A 24,254-nucleotide genomic window follows, 5' to 3' on the forward strand; every position below is an offset into this window, starting at 1 on the left:
CAGAGTCAGCTTCCTTACCAGGTACCTATACTTAAGTTTGTTTTTTGAATAGTTGTCAAAAACTCTTGAGCATATACGCCTTTATTGTTTTAATACTGGTCTCTACCCACCACCATGGGTGTGAATCAGCTATTTATATATTCACCGGCTAAGTTTAATATTTAAAAATGATATTTTCCTTATAAAATAAATTTTTGAATATACTTACCCGGTGAATATATAATATTAAAGGCCCTCCCTTCCTCCCCGATAGAGACCCTACGGACTGAGAGAAACTGGTTTGGTTGAGAAGTATATGCGGTATCTGGCCGATAGTCGGCGCTGGTGGGCACACCCGGCATCCTTCATGGCGATCGCTCGCGAGTTTTTGGAATTTGTCGACCGACGGAGACGTCAGCTATTTATATATTCACCGGGTAAGTATATTAAAAAATTTATTTTATAAGGAAAATATCATAGTTTTTATGAGCATTATATAATGTTTGCATAGAAAAAAAGTGGAATTTTGATAGTAAAATTTATTTCTTTACCCACCTGATGTTCATAATGCTTTCATCTCTACATGCTTTATGTTGATGTTACCCTTAAAGAATGGAAAATTTACCTGCTTTCCCTTCTTTCAATATACTAATACCCCTAGTAAACAGTGAGACAATAAGATATCTTTAGGTTTTTGCTCTGAAGTATATGCTCCTGATTGCCTCAGAGTTATGTACAGAAAGAAATGTCTTTGTTAGCCACAGGTTTAATCACTTAATGAAATGCCTTCGATAGCCTCAGGTTTTTTCATAGGATGAAATGCCTTTGACAGCTTCAGGTCTTTACACTGAAAGATATGCCTTTGATAGCCTCAGGTTGTTTTCACAGGATGAAATGCCTTTGACAGCATCAGGTTTTTGCACCGAAAGATATGCCTTTAATAGCCTTAGGTTTTTTCATAGGATGAAATGCCTTTGACAGCTTCAGGTCTTTACACTGAAAGATATGCCTTTGATAGCCTCAGGTTGTTTTCACAGGATGAAATGCCTTTGACAGCATCAGGTTTTTGCACCGAAAGATATGCCTTTGATAGCCTTAGGTTTTTTCACAGGATGAAATGCCTTTGACAGCTTCAGGTTTATATACCGAAAGATATGCCTTTGATAGCCTCAGGTTATTTCACTGAACAAAATGCCTTTGATAGCACCAGGGTTTTGCACAATAAGAAATAACTTTGATAGCCTCAGGCTTAGGTTAAATGGATCTACAGTAGTGGTTTCTGTGTATGAAACAGAATTTATATTTAACTTCAAATTCTCCAACCTAGTTAAATAGTATTTCAGGAGTTTTGATTTTCCACTGAAATTTGTTGCTTCCCAGGCTAAGTGTCTGCGGAGTGGAAGAAGAATCCCAAGTCGATTGGTCCGTCTTAGCACGTGGGTGGCCAGCGTGTCGATCACCTCATTGGCTTCGAGGGAAGTGGTGGAATTTAAAGAAAAGACTACCTAACTCAACAGACAGCTGCAGTCTTGGCGGTAAGGTTTTGAATAACTCAGTAATTAGACTTTTGGCTTGATTTAGTTTTCTTTTATTCAAGCTATATTCTTTGGAGTTTGCAGTACAGTATACCATGATTTATGGTAGATAATTCTCTATACTAAAGGTAAACTTAATCAGTTAGAAATTCAGTTTCTGAATGATTATATATAAATTTTTATATATATGAATGTCAAAATACTACATTGGTTAATAGTACTCTACTGTGATTATATTTCTTTGCTAATGACCTTGTTAGTTTTTATGAAGTTAGCTTTAATGAATTTAGTTTAATTTCAGTTATTCAGAATTGGTGTCCATAAATTGTTACCTGTTCTTATTGTACAATATATACAGTAATGTTGACTCTAAATTTATGATTTGCAAGACATATAAAGGAACCTTTAAAAGTTATACTGTAAGTTCTTTAATTTTATGGCAGTTACATGAAATTTCATATTACTTTTTAATTTTTATTTTTCAATATCAAACTTACCCGATGATCATATAGCTGCATCCCTGCTGCCCGACAGAAAAAATCTACGGGACGAATACGCCAGCGATCGCTATACAGGTGGGGTGTACATCAACAGCGCCATCTGTCAAGTAGGTACTCAAGTACTCTATGTCAACAACGAACCAATTTTCCCTCTGTCGTGCCACAGGCAAGACCTACTAAATACGCCGTCCCTAACTGGATTTGTTTTCACAACGATTTGGTGAAGTACACTATTCCAGTTTTGAGCTTTTGCTATGCAGGGGTTTTATCTTCATTTCAAAACTTGAACTCGTTTTGGATAGATTTAATTATGGTGACGAAGAGAGTATGGACTCTCTTTCACTTTTAAATGGCCGACCCTTCCCTTAGACGGAAGTGTTGGTGACGAAGAGAGTATGGACTCTCTTTCACTTTTTCATGACCGACCCTTCCCTTAGACGGAAGTGTGTTTAGGTTTTTGGTAATTTTGCTTAACAAGTTATATATCTCTCCGCCTTTATAGGCCTCTTTAATTAACTTTCCATTTATTATAAACTTATAAAAAATTAATTTTTATGTTTGTTTATATGCGACCTTTCCTAATAGTAGGCGGTCCTTACTTGGAACCGAAGTTAATTAACATTGGGCCCGTCATATCGTTTTGCCTTTTAAGAATTTATACTTTTTTAATTTTAATGTTTTTGAAAGAATTTCTTTGATAGTCTCGTACTGTTTTCAAAGATGAACTAACGTTTAGTTTAGTCTCCGCAGTTGTTGACGTTCAGAACGTTCAACATGCGCTCTATCGTTACGATAGAGAGTTTTTCACGGTTTCACGTTCCAGTAAGAGTAAACCGATTCTAGCGTTTCGTTCATTCTTTCTTAGCTTAAATGGTTTTAATTCTAATAAAGAAACTTTTTATTTGGGAAACCTTTCAGTTTTTTCCTTTAACAAATAATATGTTTTAACGATATATAATTGGGCTCTTCTCTCAGGTTCTAAGTCAAGAGAGAGAGAGAGAGATAGAGACGGAGGGAGAGAGAGGAGAATAAACGTTTCGTTCAAGCGGGTAACGTTGTTGTCGTTTTTTACTCTTCTCCCTAGTCGCTATAGGGGAAGAAGGTAAAACGTTTCTAGAGTTTTATTCTTGTTCCCAGGCTTTATGCGGTGAGAGATTTTAAACGTAGTTTATTTGATCTAGTGTTTAGTCTCTTTTCCAGCCACTGAATTCTTTATCTTTCATTATGTTTTTCTGTTGCATTGTAAAACTGTTTTCGCAATTACTACCTTTTAATGAAGGATAGGATTGCGTGTTTCAGGTACAAATCACTTAAAGTTTCGATTTCAGTGAAATAAGTGCAAACAGAAAATCAAAAGTGATAAAGTGATATGCGCAAAGTGTTACAGTGTTGCGTTCGAGGGTTCGTCTGTTCGTGCCAGGTGTTCACCTAGTCCGATACCTCTTACAAGCTCCCAAGCCCAGGGGAGAAGTAATGTCGAAGGACTTATGGGTTCCACAGGCCTTGATCGACGAACAGACGTTTCCCTCCGTGGTTTCGGGTGTATCTACACACGTTGCCGACGTGATCACCCCACCCACACAAAGACGAGAGAGCCCATTTATTCCTCGTCTGCGGAAGAGGTTTCTCGCAGAAACCATGGACCAAATCTTGCAGCTTTTAAGTGCAAGTCGGTCCCTTCCGCGCAAGTCCAACGGCCTAGGTGTAGCCACTGGGTCAGTTCGGACTCGCTGCAGTCTTCGACGACTGCACACCTTCCGAGAGAGGCAAGGTGGTACCGCAACAGGCAGTAACTCCGTCTGTTGCCGCACCAGCTGTTTTAGACCCTCAGTCACAACGGACAGTAGCTCCGTTTGTTGCCGTCTTTTATAGACCCTAGTGGTCCATGCTGCAGATATGCAGTCTCAGCTTGCTTCCTTCATGCAGGAGTATCGTGCTGAGAAGGTTGACACTGCACCTGTTAACCTACAACCTGCCACGGTTGTGCGCTCAGCTGATACTGCGGCTGCCTGCTCCCACCCTCCACCTGTGAGAGCTCCACCACCGATGCGCAGTCGACCCTGCCAGACGCATGTTCATGCTGCACCCTCCGTTGACATGCGTGAGCTACCGCATCAGCAGTGGGAAGGTGCTGTCAAGCTGCCGTGTTTTGCCACAATGCGGCATGCTCCGCAACCCACGGCAGTCCCTCCCACGCACCAGCACTCCGCTTTTGTTGTTGCCAGCTCCCACACTCCGACTGCGGAGAAGGTTGACGATGCACCCGTTGGCCTACAGCCTGCCACGGTTGTGCGCCCGGCATGGCTGCCTGCTCCCACACTCTTGTTGTGAGAGCTCCTCCACCCATGCGCAGTCGACCCTGCCAGACACATGCTGACTCCCACAGACACACGGAGCACTCCGTTGCCGTGCGTGAGCTACCACAAGCTGCCGTGTTTTGACACGGTGTGTCAGCCTCAGCAACACACTGTGGTTACCGCCACTCGCCCGCAACAAAACTAGTCAGTCAGGAGTTGAGGCTTCCCCACACAGCTTTGGTTGTTGCCAACTCACAGACTGTCAAACAGTTACATGGCATTGCCTTCTGGTGTGCTACTAATACACTAGTGCTGTATGTCCTCACGCACCTGTTGGGGTTGACAGTTCAGTTTTTGACAGTTCACAGACTGTCAAGCAGTTTCATAACGTTGCCTTCTGGTCTGCTGCTTATGCACCAGTGAAACCCTCACTGAGATAACCTAGCTTTTCTCGGACATGGTTCCTGTAAATGAGAAAGTGCTGTTCTCCCTCCTTCTGATATCCCTTGAGGACTCTGTCATTTGGAGAGGAGCCTTAAGCTGCTTAGCCTCCTATGGACTTTAATTAAAGCATAACATGCTTCCAGGGAGGGTAATGGTTCCGCTTCAGTCGCTAACCCCGTCTGTTGCCACACCTGCTCCCATAGACCTTGGGCTTTGTTGCAAGACATGCAGTCCAAGCTTAGTCCTTGATAGAGGATTTTTTACGGAGAAGAACCTTCTTGCCAACAACCTTCCTCCCAGTTGGTTGTACGCCCTGTTGACGCTGAGGTATCCTACTCACGTCCGCCAGTTGAGATGGTTCCTCCACCGGTGCGACCCAGTGTGGGTTGCCAGTCGCACGTTGACGTAAGCTACTCTCGGAGGTGGTTGTGGACGTTCAGTGTGTCACTGGGAAGACGTTCAACAACCAGCAGAGGTGGCTTGTTGTGACGCAGTGCGGCAACCTCAGCAACCCGATAAGGGGTTGTCTGCACTACCCAGACAGTCTAGACAGTTTCGGGTTGTCGCTGTACTTCCTCGCTTCCCCATGGTTGACAGTTCACAGACTGTGCAGCAGTACCATGATCTTGTGTCCGGCTCCGTCACGCATCCACCAGTGCGACCGGATTCAGCGAGTCAGACGTTGCCCACTCAGTTGCCTTTTCCTCATCAGTTTCGGATGAGGAACCCTCTGATGAGGACATGGCTGAACAAGTCGATCAACCCCCAGCCCTGCTATCCATCCAGAAGATGCTGAAGAAGGAACACGGCCCTGTCAGGCTGTGGATGAGTCTGGTTAGGACACTGTCATCCGTGGTTCAATTGGTGTCACTTGGAAGACTACACCTCCGTCCTCTTCGGTTTCATCTAGCTCTTCACTGGAAAAGGACAAGACGCTAGAAGCGGTCTCGATCCCGGTTTCCGGAAGATAAGTCTGGTCTGACTTGATGAAAGGACTTTATCAACCTTTTATAGGGTCTTCCCCTGACTGTTCAGACTCCCAACCACGTTCTCTTCTCAGACGCATCGGACGTAGGCTGGGGTGCGACCCTAGGCGGTAGGGAATGCTCGGGATTATGGAACTCGAGTCGAAGGACAATGCATTTTAACTGCAAGAAGCTTCTGGCAGTACGTCTGACCTGGAAAGCTTCAGGTCTCTCCTTCAGGCAAAGTAGTGGAGGTGAACACGGACAACTCCCTGCTTTGATGTTCATCTCCTAGCAAGGAGGGACCTACTCTCTGACATGGTGCGAGTTCGCAAGTGACCTCCTCTCCTGTTCAACAGGTCTAGACTTTTCACTAGTAACAAGTTTCTTCCAAGGCAACTTGAATGTCTAGCAGATTGTCTCAGTAGGAAGGGACAATAATTCCAACATATTGGACCCTCCACAAAGATGTATGCAAGAGACTTTGGGTCACCTGGGGCCAGCCAACCATAGATCTCTTCGCAACCTCGATGTCCAAGAGGCTCTCAATACTTTGCTCACCTATCCCGGACCCAGCAGTGGTTCTTTTAGATGCCTTTCTACTAGATTAGTCTCATCTAGATCTATATGTATTCCCTCCGTTCTAGATTGTCAACAAGGTACTGCAGAAGTTCGCCTCTCACGATGGGACAAAGTTGACACTAGTTGCTTCCCTCTGGCCCGCGAGAGAATTACTTACCGAGGTACTTCGATGGCTAGTAGACGTTCCCAGAACTCTTCCCCTAAGGGTGGACCTGCTACGTCTGCCACGCGTAAGAAGGTACTCCAAGGCCTCCACGCTCTTCGTCTCACTGCCTTCAGAGTTTCGAAAGACTCTCGAGAACTAGAGGTTTTTCGAAGGAGGCAACCAGAGCGATTGTTAAAGCAAGGAGAACATCCACCCTTAGACTCTACCAATCGAAGTGGGAAATCTTCCGTAACTGGTGCAAGTCAGTATCCGTATCCTCGACCAGTACCTCTGTAACTCAAATAGCTGACTTCCTCTTATATCTGAGGAAAGAGCAATCTCTTTCAGCTCCCACTATCAAGGGTTACAGAAGCATGTTGGCATCAGTCTTCCGTCACAGAGGCTTAGATCTTTCCAACAATAAAGATCTACAGGACCTCCTTAAGTCTTTTGAGACCACGAAGGAGCGTCGTTTGGTTACACCTGGTTGGAATTTAGACGTGGTTCTAAGATTCCTTATGTTAGACAGGTTCGAACCACTTCAATCAGCCTCCCTGAAAGATCTCACCTTTAAGACTCTTTTCCTGATATGCTTAACCACAGCTAAAAGAGTCAGTGAGATTCATGCCTTCAGCAAGAACATCGGATTTTCATCCGAAACGGCTACATGTTCTACATCTTGGTTTTCTAGCCAAACACGAGCTGCCTTCTCGGCCTTGACCAATATCGTTCGATATTCCAAACTTATCGTATGGTTGGAAATGAACTAGAAAGAGTATTATGTCCTGTAAGAGCTCTTAAGTTCTATTTTAAAAACCTTTACGAGGCCCGTCTGAAGCTTTATGGTGTTCAGTTAAGAATTCATCTTTGCCTTTGTCAGAGAATTCTTTATCCTATTATTTTCAGACTGTTAATACGAGAAGCTCATTCCCATCTGAATGAGGAAGACCAAGCTTGGCTGAAAGTAAGGACACACGAAGTTAGAGCTGTCACAACTTCCGTGACCTTTAAACAAAATAGATCTCTGCAAAATATATTCGACGCAACCTTTTGGAAAAGCTAATCAGTGTTCGCGTCTTTTATCTTAAGAATGTCCAGTCTCTTTACGAGAACTGCTACACTCTGGGACCATTCGTAGCAACGAGTGCAGTAGTGGTGGGGGCTCCACCACTACAATTCCCTAATTCCAGAACCTTTTTAATCTTTCTCTTGAAATATTTTTGGGTTGTCCGGAAGGCTAAGAAGCCTTTCGCATCCTACTTGATTTGGCGGGTGGTCAAAATCATTTCTTGAGAAGCGCCTAGATTAGAGGTTTTGATGAGGACCTTTAGTATGGGTTGCAACCCTTCATACTTCAGCTCCTAGGAGTCGCTCAGCATCCTATGAGGATCGCGAGGCTCAGTAAGGAAAACGTACTTAAAAAGGCAGAGTAATTGTTCAAGTCGTCTTCCTTACCAGGTACTTATTTATTTTATGCTTGTTATTTTGAATAACTGCTAAAATGAAAGACGGAATACTTAGCTCATAATGTCAACTTGTTATGCTGGTCTCTACCCACCCCCCTGGGTGTGAATCAGCTATATGATCATCGGGTAAGTTTGATATTGAAAAATGTTATTTTCCTTAGTAAAATAAATTTTTGAATATACTTACCCAATGATCATAAATTAAAGGGCCCACCCTTCCTCCCCAATAGAGAACCAGTGGGACAGAGGAGAAAATTGGTTCGTTGTTGACATAGAGTACTTGAGTACCTACTTGACAGATGGCGCTGTTGATGTACACCCCACCTGTATAGCGATCGCTGGCGTATTCGTCCCGTAGATTTTTTCAGTCGGGCAGCAGGGATGCCGCTATATGATCATCGGGTAAGTATATTCAAAAATTTATTTTACTAAGGAAAATAACATTTTGACTCTTCCAAGTCTTAGAGAACAAGTTTGATATATAAACATATTTGCCAAAGTAAACAGTATGGGTCCTGTCCTCCCAATGCTTGATATATTAGAATGTCCCTATTGTGTATAGGTTAGTCTTTTTCTTGGAAATTATGGTTCCATCATTCATTACTGTACTTGGATGTAAGCTTTGTGATGTCAAGTGCACTCAAAATATTACCATTAATAGTAGTAGTAGTAATAGTAGTAACTAAACTACAACCCTAGTTGGTAAAGCAAGATAGGCCCAAGGGTTCTAATAGGGAAAAATAGCCCAGTGATGAAAGTTAATAAAAAAAAAACTATAAGAGAAGTAATGAATAATTAAAATATTTTAAGAACAGTAACAACACTAAAATAGATCTTTAATATATAAGCTATAAAAAGACTTATGTCAGCCTGTTCAACATAAAATTATTTGCTGGTAGTTTGAACTTTTGAAGTTCCACCCATTCAACTACCTGATTAGGAAGGTCATTCCACAACTTGGTCCCAGATGGAATAAAACTTCTAGAATACCTTATGCAAATTATTTTTCACTGTATACTTTTTATCCTTAAATTTATGGTGCTAGTCCTCAGGATTCTCACAAAATTTATACTGTATTATTACTAAGCTACAACCCTAGTTGGAAAAGCAGGATGCTATAAGCCTGAGGGCTCCAACAAGGAAAAGTAGCCCAGTGAGGAAAGGAAATAAGGCAATAAATAATTTACATGACAAGTAACAAACAACGAATATAAGATATCTTAAGATCGATAACAATTTTAAAATAGATGTCATATATAAAGACATGTCACCCTGTTCCAAACCCATGTACTTTTTATTTTACCCCAGCAGATTTTGGTACTCATTTGAAGCTTGTAATCTCTTTTAGACTAAATCTGTTTATTGTTTTTCCCCCCCAGAAATGTGTCAAATGCTGTACAATATGCAGTCCCTGAATCTATTGCAGTCCACTCTGGTTGAACTGCCCACGGCTGGTCCGACTTCAACAAATACAACAGGTGGTCCTGGATCAATTGAAGAAAAGTCGTCAGGGTCAGCAGAGGAGAACTTGCCAGCTGGAACTGTCAAGCTCTGTATACCAGCATCGAATTTTGCAAATATCATCAACTCAGGTTTGAGTTACAACTTTATTAATGATTCTCAAGTTACATTCATTAAAGTTTAAATGGATTTTCATATAATCAAGACACTAATTGGACTCATTATTTTCTCATAAAATTTATCACAAATAAGAGTACTGTATAGATTTAAAATTTATTTTCATCATCATCATCATCATCATCATATTCTCCTACGCCTATTGACGCAAAGGGCCTTGGTTAGATTTTGCCAGTCGTCTCTTGTCTTGAGCTTCTAATTCAATACGTCTCCATTCATCATCTCATTTTATATTTCAGATAATCATACTGATGATTTTGCATCAAAGCTTAGTGCCCTGGTGCAAACAGCTCTTGTGGTTCCCAGCGGAGAAGTCCCTTCTAGTCAGTCTGTAACATCTTTAGTGTCGCAGCCCAACAATTATACATCTCACTCCCTCTCTCAGTTACCATCATCGCTCTCTACCCATCTAACATCCACCCTTTCAGTCTGTTCCAAATCTCAGTCTGTTGTTGTGGATAATTTAGAGGTAAGTTTTTTTCCCATATATTTAATTTCAATTTAATTTTTTTAACAAAATCACTCTAATTCAAGTGGGTAAGCTCTTGGACCCAGTGTGTCGTTTAGCATGTACGACAGAGGCACGAGTTAGATTTACGCAAATACACAAGCCTCTTGGGCTATGTGAAATTGGAATCGTTGTCTATTTTGAGACATGAAATATTTATCCAGCAAAAGAAAATTTTATTTTTCTCAACTTCAGTGCTTTGCAATTCATATAGGATGATACTTCATAGTTTATGGATATTTTATAGTACATATTCCTTTAAAACATAGAGCACAGAATATTTAACTTTATTGAGCGAGAATAAAATAAGTTGGACTTTGTTCAAGAGCCTGTAAGAAATGCCAGCAAGTTGGGAGAATGGGTCGGTCACCAAAACTGTCATAATGGTGCAAACAGTTTTTCTTCATTGTAAAAACGAAAGTAAAGGAATCTTTTGACTCTAAGGTATATAGTGTGAAAAACAGGGAAGCGGCTCTTTGTGAAATGAGCTAATGTTCATAACGATTATCCATTGTACTAAATTATGTCTTCATCCTCTTGGACAATTTTGTTTCACTTTGGTCAAACAGCATTAGTGAAAGAGTAAACAACTTGATTCTTTTAAAGTTCTACGGCAATTGATTGTCTAAGTATTGTTAGATGAAATGTTCATAGTTACTTTCAATGTTATATTTTTCAGGATTCGATGATCCATCTTTCTGAAGTTGCGAATGATGACGACCATAATGTTTTATTGGAGCAAGGTATTGTGTTCTATCTGTTTAATTATCTATTTTTAAATGTACCAAGTTAACCTTTATTTCATTTAGAATGTAACTAAATTAAGAAATTTGAATGTCTGGTGATATTTTTATACTTTACAAGTGTTTCAGGTTTTCTATTACAATATATTCTTTTAGTATTGGCCTTCCTCTTGATGGAAGATGTGCAAGAGGAAGGCCAAGGTTAGGTGGATGTATGGAGAGAAATCCTTAGGTGACAGGAGGATAGAAATAGAAATAAATGGTGAGCAATTGTGAAAATTCAGATAGGCCCTGCTGCTACCTCGGGGTGACTTCTGAGGTAGCGGCAGTGGGGAATTCAGCATATGAAGCTTCATTTGTGGTGGAAAACAGGGGAGGGTAGGCTTTGGCAACCAAGCAGTACCAACCAAACTTGGACAAAAAGTCCCTCGTCAGGCAAAGAGGAACGATGAGAAGAAAAATCCCACTTTATTCTTTTTTTATATCGGCTACTTCCCAAAATTGGGGGGAAGAGCCATGGTATATAGATAGGTAGTATTACCATGAGAAAGCATCTACAATTATAATCACAATTGTTCAGTATCATTATGCTTAAAGTTGTAGTTATCTTTTTCAAAAAAAAATTAGTAACAGCTAAATTATTGGCAGATTTTTCAAATAGGACAGTAGATGCAGGTGTGTGTATCAAGGTTGGGACTTCACAAGGTTCATTTTGACAGTACCTGGAGTTTGTGGCAGTTGTAAAGCCATTGGTGTCTCTTCTTTTCATTAAAATTTAGGATGCTTGTATAGATAAGGAAGTTAGTAATTGTTGTTGCACACGGTGTGAAAAAACAGATTTGGCCTCTGGTGTTATCTCTGAGTCTATACATATTTCTATACAGTACTAGGTGCCACAGCTAAGTAGTACAGCACTCGTTAGTTGCTTTCTAAGAAAAGTGTGGTTAGCAAGCTAATCCTATATTGTATACTGGTGCGATGTCCTGTAAATAGTGGTGTTTTACATTGATGATTGCATACGATAAGTAAATTTTTGCTAATTAAAATCATGAATTGCTGAAGAATGGGGAAATGTCTTTTGAATATTTTAAAGGTAACAAATTCTTGTCTAAATTGATTCCTTTCTGTCTACAGATCTTTCAAATGTGAAAGAAGAGGATGTTTTGAGTGATGGTGAAGTTGCAAATACTCAGACAAGTTTATCAACTAGTTTAGACCCTTCATCGCCTGCTGTCACATCTCAAGTTATTCTAAATGGTAAGTTGATCCTATTTGCCACAATCATTATATTTACATTATTATGGTCCTAATTCGTTTTCTAACCCTGTTTCGTTTTTGTTTATTATTGCTTGTAATAATAGTTTTTGCTTAGACGTATTATTCAAAGTATGGAAGTGTGTGTCAGTTTGGGAAAATTACTATATTAGTTTTCTTAAATTGCCTTACATTCAACATTTGCTGGGGAATGTTTATCCTAGTCTGTGGTTGCTGGTATCATACAAAATATATTATTAACATTTAAAAATACCTCAGAAGGTCAACATTGAAAATCAGGATTGAATTGATAGCTTTGACATTTTATTTATCCATAATTACATGCATTGATATAAAAACTTTGTGTAAAATATTGCTAATATAAATATATTTCAATGTAGTGTTCTAATAGTACTTTCTTGTAAAATTATTAATGTACATGAAGGTCCTTTAAATTGAAGGAGTCCTTACGGGACGAAGACTTTTTTGTTTCTACATGCATACAAACCTTTCGTCTTTTATAATATTAATATAATACTTCTTTGTTCTTATGTGTTTAAAAATCTTTCATCCTTCAAAATCTAGCCAAAGTTGTCTTCAGCAATGGGCATTGAATCATTAATAAGGTAGTTACTTAATGACAAGTGGTGTGAAGGGGATGCCCCTCCCACTGCCTGTTGCTGACTAGTTACTTTTGTCTTTGGCTGTAATCAGCCACCCCCGTTTAAAGTCATGTTAGTCTTCCGATTAATAAGACAATAAATTCTCAAAGCTGAGCTCTGTTTGCCTAATGGTAGTTCCCTTCCTAGAGAGGGAGTTACATGAGACCGACCTAGTGTTGTCGGCGCCAGCCGCGCCTAAGTGCCACACAAGAAGCTGGTATTGTTCTCCGGATGGTGAACACAACCCCTGTGTATTGATTTGTGTTGTGGTAGAGAAAGCTCTTGTAGCATCATCCTTTGAGGGAGCACAGTTGTTATTAGGCACTGGTTGGCAAGGAAAGTTACGAGGATGTTTTCTCCATTTCTTCTTCCCCTTACAACCTCTTCTCCCTCCTTTCTTTTCAGCAGGTACTTTTTCCTAGAGAAAAAGACAAGATATTTGCATGAGAAGGCCTTCCACTTCAAATGGCAATGGCCCTTCTCCTTCGGGAGGGTGGTACTCGCCCACTAAGGTCAGTCAGGGGGAGCTAATGTTACAGATCCTACTCAGACCTAACACCAGTACCTTAGACCAGGGAAGGGTGGGGCATATGTGCCTATCTTTCCCATTCCTGTTATGAAACAGCATTGTTCCTGTCTTCGTGCACAGCGGAGTGTTATACGGGAGCTTGAAACTCTAGTGAAAGGCACTGGTATTTCATCAGTTGCAGCTGAATGATCCTACCTGGACTAATCTCTAAGGCCACACAGTAGGCCCGTAAGGATATAGTTCATACCACCTCCTTGTGTCGATAAAGAGCTTGCACATTGATTGGTACGCTCTAGGTTGGTTTGCTATGATTAGCCTGGTGTGCTGTTTCAGTAGCAGCAGGTGAATGATCTTTACCTAACCGATCTCCAGCACCCGATGGTAGACCAATAGTAGTATTGGTCACGTATCTCTTCATGCTGATACTGAACATAGGAAACATCAATAGATTTGTGATTGGTGGTTAGCAATTGTGAACTTGGTGTAGCTCAATCAGAATACTGCTTGAGCCAATATTGAGTTAACACACTGACCAGTACCTTTGGGGGCTCATTAGTGATTGCGAGCTTGGTGTACTGGCTGCCACTGTTCATCTTTAAGCCACAAAGTTGTTACCTCACCAATCACACAGACCTCAGCCCCACAGTTGCTGTGAGGGAGGGGAGGCTACCAAGGCGAAGTAATGGTGTACGTCCCAACTACGAGGAACTGTTTGGTGGTTTAAGATGTAAATTCATAACTGCCACCAGAAGATGGTTTATCGGGGATCATGAAGGCGACAAATGAACATTGCAACCTTAAATCTTTTGGAGCGCAGAAATGACCGGACCAATAGAGAAGCCGCCCAAAGACTTTCTAGAACAGTCCTTCAGGTAGTGGGCCGTAAAGATGGACTGCCTGGCCATGTGTCCCCCTTCAGGATCTGGCCCACAGCCATGTTCTTCTCGAAGGCCAACGAAGTGCTCAGGCCTCGACTTACCCGGAAGGGAGACTCCGGTGCTGTCCTAGGCCCTCATAATCATCTGTCATAACCAGGAGACAGTACTCCTGGAGACTGCCTTCTTCACCAATCCCGATGAGATGAACAGACTCTTGATCCCAGGGCGAAGTCTGGCCGTCCTTTCTAGGTACTTTCTAACTGCCCTGACTGGGTACAGCAACAAATCCCTCAGGTTGTCCGATCGCGGAATCGCTGGCACCGATAAACCCTCGAACCTAGGGTCCCAGTAAGCTGGGTTCTGTGTCTTGGCTACGAAGTCGGGCAGGAACTTTAAACTTAATTCTTGCCAGACCTCGTATGACAACCCATGGAGTTCGCTGACTCTCTTAGCTGATGCCAGGGCTAGAAGGAAGAGAGTCTTGAGGGTGAGCTCCTTGTCTAGGATGTCCTTAAGGGGTTCGAAGGGCGGCTCCGACAGAGCCTTCAGAACTCTGGCAACGTCCCACTGGGGCACTCTAGAGGCACGGGGAGAACACGATTGCTCGAAGCTCTTAATGAGCATCGAGACTTGTCGGGAAGCTCCTAGATCCAGACCTTTGAGGAGGAAGACTTGTCCTAAGGCCGCTCGGACACCCTTGATGGCCGGAATAGACATGCCTACCTCGTCTCTCAGATAGACTAGGAAGTCCGCTATTCTATGAATGGAGGCCTCCAACGTCCTGATGTTCTGTGAGGCGCACTATTTAGTAAAAGTGGTCCATTTCGCTTGAGACACTGCGACAGAGGACCGTCTGAGGTAACCCGACATCCTTGCTGCGGTCTTCGACGAGTATCCTTCCTTCTTCAGGAGCCACTCGATAACCTCCATGCGTGTAGGCGGAGGGACCGAGGGTTTTCGTGAAACCTTTGAAAGTGGGGCTGACGGAGGAGGTCTTCCCTGTCTGGAAGGGGCCATGGTGGGAGGCACGCCAGTTCCTTTAGGTCTGCGAACCACTCTCTCTCCGGCCACCAGGGCGCTACCAAAGTCATCCACAGGTTGTTTGCTCGATCTTACTCTGTTGAGGGCTTGTCTGAGCATTCCGAAGGGAGGGAAGGCATACATGTCGAGGTTGTCCCAAGGATGTTGAAAGGCGTACTCAAACGCTGCAGTTGGATCTGACACAGGAGAGCTGTGCGTTGAGTCTTGTGGCGAAGAGGTCCATCACTGGCGAACTCCACTTCAGGATGACTGTCTGAGCCACTTCTGGGTGTAGGGACCACTCCGACCCTACCACTTGACCCATCCTGCTGAGGCTGTCGGCTAGAACGTTCCACTTTCCTGGAATGAACCTGGCTGTGACTTCGATCTGTTCCTTTGAGGCCCATTCCAGGAACTCTGTCGTGAGACTGCATAGCTCCTTCGACGTCAGTCCTCCTTGCTTTTTCACGTAGGCCACCACCGTGGCGTTGTTGCACATCAGAGCCACAGTGTTTCCCCGGAGTAGGTGGACGAATTCTAGGCATGCCCTTTGAACAGCCATCAGTTCTAGGACGTTTATGTGACGGCTCTTTTCCTCGGGGGACCACTTCCCCTTCGCCTACTCGTCGAGAAGATGGGCTCCCCATCCCTCCTAAAATGCGTCCGTGAATAACAGCATCTCCGGGGGATCGATTGCGAAGGGCATTCCGTTGAGGGTATTCGTCCTGTCGTGCCACCACTTCAGGATCTCCTTTGTTTCTGAGGACACTGGGACTATCTCGTGCGGGGACTCCTTCGGGGTCCAGAATTCCTTTAGGTTCCACTGAACTGCTCTTAGCTTGAGTCTCCCCTGGGGACTAACTTTTCCAACAACACGAGGTGGCCCACCAACCTCTGCCAGTTTTTGGCTCTCCTCAGCAGGTCTGCTAGGAAGGGGCGAACTATCCGATCTAGATTGTCCAACCTCTCTGAGGAGGGGGAAGCCCCTCACCAACTGGGTGTCTAAAACCATCCCCAGGTAGATCATCCTGGTGGAGGGTGTCAGCTGCGACTTTTCCAGGTTGATGGTAATACCCAAGTCCCTGCAGAACCGTAGAAGCTTCGCACCTTGCTCCCTCAGTACTCCCTCTGAGGCTGAAAGTAACAACCAGTCGTCCAGGTAACGATTCAGGCTGATGCCCTGTTTGTGTGCCCAGACCGAGACTTGTGAAGACACTCGTGAAGACCTGAGGGGCTGTCAACAGCCCGAAGCAAAGGGTCCTGAACTGCAATGCTTGGGTACCCCATTTCACCCTTAGGAACTTCCTGCTGGAGGGGTGGACAGGGATCTGAAAGTAGGCGTCCTTGAGGTCTAGGGACATCATAAAGTCCCCTTCCCTCAAGGCTGCCATTACCGACTTAAGGGTGTCCATCTTGAAGTCGGCCTTGCACACAAACTTGTTGAGGGTCGACAGGTCAATGACCGGCCTCCAACCCCCTGTCACCTTCTACACCAGGAAGAGTCTGCTGTAGAACCCTGGGGTGGGGTTCTTGACTGGTTCTAACACCCCTTTGGTGAGCATGGCCGACACTTCCTCCTGCAATGCCGCTCTTCTTAAGGGGTCCTTGGGCGCCAACCACTCTGCCTGTTGGTCCGGAATTAGTGGGGGCAGGTCCGCTAGGAAGGGTAGCCTGTACCCGTCCTTCAGAACTGCTACGGTCCACGGACCCGCTTCGTAGTCCCGCCAAGCTTGCCAAGAGAGTTTGAGGCATCCCCCTACCTGAGGCTTCGGCAGGAGTAGGGGCCTCTCTGCCTCTTCTCCTATAGGTGCGGCTGGAACACCCTCTCTTAGAGTTGGGATAGGAGGACCTAAAGGAGGCTTGCGGAGTCGAACCTCCCCTACGGGAGGGCTGTGAGGCTTGATGCCAAGACATCGACGGGAAATCTCTCCTAGGCTGGACTGGCGATGAGTGGGGGCGGTCTGGTGCGGACCTCCTATGAGCCGGACGTCTTGCAGCTGGGGGCCTGGGCTCCACCGCCTCTTTAAGCTTCCTGACCCTCTCCATTACCTCTTCGACCGCCTTCAGGGGGAAGACGGAATCGCCCGACACAGGAGAGCTCCTCAGAGATCTCGCCTCCCGCTCGGGTAACCTACGGAGCAACTTATTCAGGACGGTGTCCCTTTTCCGTAGGACCCAGTTAGCTGTTTGCGAGAGGGTTTGAAACGTGAGGAATTTCAATGCCTTTCCCCCCTGATCTGATCAGTTCCCGCAACAAGGCTTGGTTCTCCGGTACGGAGAGGTCATGAGAGGACTGGAACCCCACCAGGGTGCAGGCCCACCAGTCCAACCAAGAAGTGGCGTTCACCAAGTCTTGGGCCATATCCTCCATCATGGGGGCTTCTGCTGGCGAGAAACACACTGGGGCAGAGGATGCCCAGTCTTCTGCAGCCCCTTGATTTAGTGTGGCAATTGCTGCCTCGATTGCACGGGGGCTTCCCCGGCGACCGTCCGGGACATAAAAGCGTTTCTGCATTCTAGGGCCTGGAAGCAGTTTGGAGGATCCCTGGCTCATGGGGGCGTCAGCTTGGCTCGCTATGTATTTATCGATGTGGTCCATCCCTAGCTTCACGTCCGGTGCCAGAGGGAGGGTTAGGGACGGTTTCTGCTGGACCGGGTTGTCCATTAACCTGCTCGGCCCGGAGAGCCAGGCCTGCTCCGCCGATGGTTTAGGATGCAGAGACCATTCCGGGCATACAACCAGCTCCTGGGAGCTGAGTTTATATACTAGTACATTACACTTGTCTGGAATGAATGACGATGGCCCTAGCGTGCACCTGCTTTTCAATTCGCAGGATATGATCTTATACTCACTCATCAATCCTACAGAGAGCCAATCAAGCTAGTATTTCCTGCCAGTTGAGGTGCAGGTGTTTTTCTAACATGGGATCAAATCCCAAAAGTGGTCTGGTTCCTCATGTGCAGGTTCATCCCTCTTTGGATGAGTGTAAACAGCAGCATTTCCAGAGATGAGTTGAGTAAATCATCCCGTACTTCTAGTTCCACTGGAAGCAGTTGGTAATGGAGATTCCTGGTTGCCACTGTTGAGCAGTTAGTTCTTGTCTGTGAAGGAAAGGTCCTGCTACCTTCTCAAGTTTTCTGTTGCAGTTTTTGTGGGGAAGCTTTGTTGCTGCTGTATTTATAAGAATACCACCTTTCCTTAAGTAATTATCTCCTGGAGGAGGAAACAATCAACCAGTCATCAAGATACCTCGGCAGATAAATCCCATTCGAATGTGCCCAAGAAGAGATCAGCGTGAACATTCGAGAAATGGTAGACAATCCAAAGCACAGGGCCTTGAACTTGTATAATACACTACTCCCCCAAGGTAGGCCCAATGGATGGGTACCTGAAAACACGTATCCATCAGGTCTACCGAAAGCATAGTCTCCTTTCCTAATAACGGACCATGCGATGCGTCCCATATCCATCTTGAAGGGAGTTTGTTAAGTAGAAATCAGTCTATGATTGCCTCCAGATAAGTTCTACAAGAGGAAAAGACAACTGTAGAAAGCCTGAGAAAGAACTGCCTCGTATGTTCTATTTATCCAGTACCTTATCCTCTGCTGGTAGTGCCAAAGTCTCCATCAATTCTGGATAATAGGTTTGGAACATCGTCGGTGTTTGAGTGAGGAGAGGGACTAGAGTCGATGCATGATGAGCATCATATATCCAGGAGGACTCCACCACCCACCTCTGTGTCACTGCCATATTGTCCAACAGCGTGACAGGCATCCCCCCCTCTTAACAGATGTACGAGGGGAATGCAGACTTCAGTGTCCCCCTTCCTCAAGAGAAACTGAGTAAAGGTGTAAATCTGGTCCTGGATGTTACACGAGCCTGCAGTGCAGACTTCAGGGGAGTGGCAGGTACTTAACTTTTGTACGGCTGGAGTTCTTGAAGGTAACTGCTCAATGGATCAGAGTACTGTCTTGCCTTCATCCACTTTTCTATTGTAATGTCACTTTCTTCTGCTGGTCAATGGCTGCTGTCTTCAGCATCGGTGAAGGACAAGGGATGAGGGCTTGAAGGTCTGACTCATTAGAGGCTGAGGTGCTCGTAGTTCTTGTGCTCTCAGAGACTGGCGAAGCACTAGATGCTCTAACCTCTGAGGGGTACCTGGGAAATCCTGTTGCTATTGGTGAGGTGCCTTGCCAACCATCATGCGTACATGATGTTTTTTCTTAAAGTGTTGGAGCGGTGCATACAGAGTGGTCCTGTGACATCACCTGCCTGGGCTCATCCCATGGATCTGATGGAAAGTCTCGTGATACTAACAGGTTTCAACACAGAAGGTTTTTTTATTGTTGTCCATCCTCTGTGTGTGGAAAGATCTCATTGCATGTAATAATTGACCTAAAGCATTGAAAAGAATCAGATGATGAGTGCCCTGTGCCTCAAACTTCATGACCACAGGAAAAGTAGGTGTGAAGGTTCTGATCAGGTTGCATTGATGATGGCGAGAAAGTCTGCCGATATACGCATGCTCACGTGTGGGAAGAGCTTGTCTATCGTACACTCCACCATGATACTTCTGCTGGACTGTAGTCTGCTTAGGAGGTGATCTCTGTGCTTCTCTAGAACTCTTGGGAGAGGGAGGGGAAAGAGGGCAGCATCCTACATTCTGACCAAGCACTGATAGCAGATGTCTGAACAGAACTTGGTACTGATTTACCTTCTCAACCTAGGAGTAGTGTTGTATAACATATTGCCTCTCTTACATGTATGCAAGTAAAGGTCAGTGAAACTTAAGAGTGGCAACTTCTTCATAGCAGAAAGGGTTACAGCCAAAGGTGATAAAGCTATGGGTGTGCAGGGGAAGGAGGGAGTGAACGCTTCTTTGTCCATTTGCAAGGCTTCATGGTCGACAAGATCTTCAGGGCTGAAAATGCTGATATGCGGTAGGAAAAGATACAAGATCTCGACTAATATCTGGCAAGGCCTCGTTGATGGTCATCACGTATATTGCTTCCTCTGCAGTTGGATGAGCAAACTAGGGCACAGCAAGGGAAATTCTTAAAAGTCCTGTCATCAGCCAGCACATTCAAAAGCTTCTCTGCAGATGGTATGCAAGAGACTACCTGGAAAGGCTACAACTTACGCACGTTCAAATCTTCGCACACTTTGTTGTCAAACAGTACAAGAGTGGATGGACTTTGAGAGAGAGACAGGAACCTTCACAAGGGGAAGGTGATACATCTGCCTTCCCTTTAGCAGGTACTGAGCACAAGGTTGTCACCATTACCAAGTCCAGAGCACCCATCTTAGCCTTCTTGCTAAATTCTACCCAGTGCAGAGGTGGCCATGACATACTAGCGCTAGGGTATAACTGCGGAGTCGCGTTCTCTGTAAAAAGTACAAACATGAAGAATTGACAGGTTCAATGCGGGGGAAGGTCTTGTCATTGTGCAGCCTCGGTGTGTGGGAGAATCTTGTTGCACGAGGAATCTTGATATATTGCCCTAGGGCATTAAGAAGAAACGGATGACAAGTGCCCTGTGCCTATCTCCATGACCACAAGAAAAGTAATCGCAAAGATTCTGATCACATTACAGTGATGATGGCACGAAGATCTGTTTCTGTGCGAGAAAAGCTTGTTTATCGTACACTCCACCATGATCCTTCTGCTGTGCTGTCTTCTGCCTAAGTTGTGATCTTCGTGTTCCTCTAAAACTGTTGGAGGACAGTGCCCTTTAACCTGACCATCAGTGCACTTGCTTGGTCTCGTCTCATGCAAAAATAAGCACAGGTACAGATTTACCTTCCTTGGGCTGGGGTAATGATGGGTACCATATTGCCCCTCAGTGTATACGAGGAAAAGTTGGTGGGAAACTTGAGCGGTGACTTCTTCAGAGCAGCATGGGTTACTTCCAAAACTTCCGTAACCAAAGGAGATGAAGGTATGGGGTGCAGGAGAAGGAGGGAGCATACGCTTCGTTTTGCCTTTACCAGGCTTCATGGTCAACAAGGATTTCAGGGCTGGCGACATTGATACTGAAATGAGAAGATACAAGATCTTCCCTAATATCTGTCGAGGCCTTGTCGATGGACAGAGCAAGGGAATTTCTTTTAGTTCTGACATCAACCAGAAGCTTCTCTGCACAGAGTTCACAAGTGATTCCCTTGGAAGCCTACAACTTGCGCACGTTCAAATCTTCACACAAATCGTCGTCAGCGAATATAGAGAGGATGTTCTGTACGGGAAAGATAAAAGTATAGGCATATTTGATACTTCTTCTTTTCCAGAAGCAGGAAGTAAGCAAGCTCCTTCCAAATTCCTCCAGAGGACCCAGTTCTAGAAGAATCTGAAGGCGGCACAGGAGAGAAGAAAAAGCTAGAGTTTCTTTGACATCAACTTGAGTGTTGCCAAGCCCGGAGCATCTATCTTAGTCTTCTTGCCAACCTCTACCCATTGCAGAGGTGGACATGACTCTCACTCATCGCGAGAGGATGTCTGTGAAGTTATCTCCCCCGTACGAGGTACAAAGATGACAAGGATCCACGTAGGGGGTGCTCATAAACTTGCCACAGTTACAGCCAGGTCTGTTCATGGAGACTACATCAACCACACACAATTCTGTAAGAAAAAGCAAAAAGGATTACTCCAGCCAGTTTATGAGGTAGTAGAGAATCCTCCACCCGCCAGCAACTGTTATCTCCTCATTGTTAAAAGACGACAGTTTGTATTCGTGCAGGAGCGAAGACTTTTATTAGATGAGATTGTAAACAAAAGCAATCTATAGGAAACACCACCTTGATGCAGTCTGCCCAATAGACTGATAGATTAAGAAGGAAAAACACCTACAGCAGAAAATTAATTCATCAAATACTTGGAACAGTGCATACCACAAAAATGGGGGTAGTGCTGGCTATAGTAACTAGACAAAGTTATTAAATAGAATTAGAAAGTTTTATCATTCACAAATTTGAGTAGGGCACTCATGTATTACATTATGATAAATTGAATTTAAAGAAACCACTTTATAAATAGTTTCAGTTATTGGCAAGAAATGTAAAGAAACCTGACAACAGATCAGAGATGCAAACCAAATGGAGTTTAAGAAAAATTTAAATATGTACTTGATCATAATTTGGATTCCAAGTGTGGTTTTAGAAGTTTAATAACCTGGCACTGGAACCAGTAGGTTATTTAGCACTCTAGTTATTCATTTCTTCACATCATCTTGTTAGATATTCAGAAAATAAATTACATTTACATTACAGTATATACAATAAATTACAGAAAATAAAATACATTAAATACAGAAAATAAAATACATTAAATACAATAAATTACAGAAAATAAAATACATTAAATACAAAAAATTAAAGAGGTAAACCAAGTGTAAAGATGTTGGTCTTGAGTCTCTTTAGTTGGTTTCCCTTATTCAAAAGTTCATTGATTAAAACCATTATTTCTCTGTATTACTTGGTTTCCCTTATTCAAAAGTTCATAGATTAAAACCATTATTTCTCTGTATTACTTGGTTTCCCTTATTCAAAAGTTCATAGTTTAAAACCATTATTTTTCTGTATTACAGATCCTATCCTGTCAGTATCGGGAGAACCTTTGGGACAAGAAGAAGGTTTACATCAAGATCATGACGATACCGACATTGTCATCGTATGAATATGACAAAAATACTTATATATCATATAGTTTTTGTATTATTTTTACTGTTTTTCTTTTACAAACCACAATTTTAAGTGATAATAGTAACAGCTAGTTGGTGATGACATCCAGTAATTAGTCAGTTGTGAAATATTTATACTTTCAAAGAGTTCTCAATGTTATGTGCAATTAGTTGGAATAAAGTGACATAAGGTTTTCTTGTGAAATGCCTTAAATGTTTGATCGATTAAATTGTGGAAATGCTATTTAGCACAATGTCATGAACAAACAGTCTTTTTTCTTAGTCATTCACAGTTAATCTTCCAAGTTATAACTAGTACATATTAAATGTTACTATGCTGCTTAATTAATTAGTTTTCACAACTGAATTATTTTGTGATATAGGTTGGGTCAGAATTTAAATAGTTTTTTAATGTTTTTGGATTACTTATTCACAATTATAACCATGTAATTGTGTTGTCATACATTCTAAAGTTGTTTTAAAAGCATATTATTTTGCTGCTAGTACAGCATGTGTCCATCAATATTAACAGAGATGCAGTAATCATTCAGAGAATGCAACTTCCAAATACGTGTCAACCTTTCATGCCTTACATGGTTGCCTTGGGGCAAAAATAAATTTACTTGTGAATATCTGACGTTTATACTTTGCACAATCCATATTCTATGATATACAGAACTAAAAAGGTATTCTTCTGCTTATTATTAAAAAAATACACATTTAGAGCAGTTATGAGGCAATGACTTGTTTACTCGACTCTCTTTCATATGATTGTACATACCGTTGAATCCAAACAGCCCTAAGACCGGAATAGTACATAGCATTCTATATCCAAGAAATCTGGTTGAATCCAAACAGCCCTAAGACCGGAATAGTACATAGCATTCTATATCCAAGAAATCTGGTTGAATCCAAACAGCCCTAAGACCGGAATAGTACATAGCATTCTATATCCAAGAAATCTGGTTGAATCCAAACAGCCCTAAGACCGGAATAGTACATAGCATTCTATATCCAAGAAATCTGGTTAGTGTGATTTTGGAATTAACAAGAAAACTTGAATATTTTATAAAGTATCACAGAATAAGAATGTCAAGATGACAGTAGTTAAACCCAAGTAGCAGTTGCAAGATGAGATTACAGACATTGACATAAACAGTACAATGAACACTCCAAAAGGGGAGGATAGTATACTTCAAACACCAAGCAAATAGATACAGATGTTAATTTAGTTATCACTATAACATAAACTGTTAAGATCAGTGATGAATTTATTGTAGGAGGAAATTATGCTAAACATGCAAATCTAAAGCCCTGTACACACGATCGAGCATGCCAGATGGGCAAAAACTGATACCAGGCCACAATAGTTTGTGGAAATGAGGGTTGATGACGTTAGAAGCGGGAAAACTAAAGACAGGGATCTGGCAACACC

The 24,254-nt window shown here is 43.1% G+C and overlaps 1 protein-coding gene across 11 annotated transcripts in view; it reads left to right on the forward strand.

The window, feature by feature from the left end:
- The window catches only part of LOC137660183 (cyclin-D-binding Myb-like transcription factor 1), a 101,180-nt gene extending 77,729 nt beyond the window's left edge, over positions 1-23,451 (forward strand). For all 11 annotated transcript variants that reach the window (XM_068394886.1, XM_068394887.1, XM_068394882.1 and 8 more), the window contains 6 exons: positions 1,360-1,514; positions 9,293-9,505; positions 9,791-10,020; positions 10,739-10,802; positions 11,937-12,059; positions 22,727-23,451. In XM_068394886.1, the coding sequence (XP_068250987.1) occupies positions 1,360-1,514; positions 9,293-9,505; positions 9,791-10,020; positions 10,739-10,802; positions 11,937-12,059; positions 22,727-22,815 (874 nt within the window). In that variant the 3' untranslated portion in view covers positions 22,816-23,451. The remainder of the gene's footprint in view (positions 1-1,359; positions 1,515-9,292; positions 9,506-9,790; positions 10,021-10,738; positions 10,803-11,936; positions 12,060-22,726) is intronic.
- The last annotated feature ends 803 nt before the right edge of the window (positions 23,452-24,254 follow it).

This window comes from Palaemon carinicauda, chromosome 20 (genome assembly GCF_036898095.1).
Source record: "Palaemon carinicauda isolate YSFRI2023 chromosome 20, ASM3689809v2, whole genome shotgun sequence".
Lineage (NCBI taxonomy): Eukaryota > Metazoa > Arthropoda > Malacostraca > Decapoda > Palaemonidae > Palaemon > Palaemon carinicauda.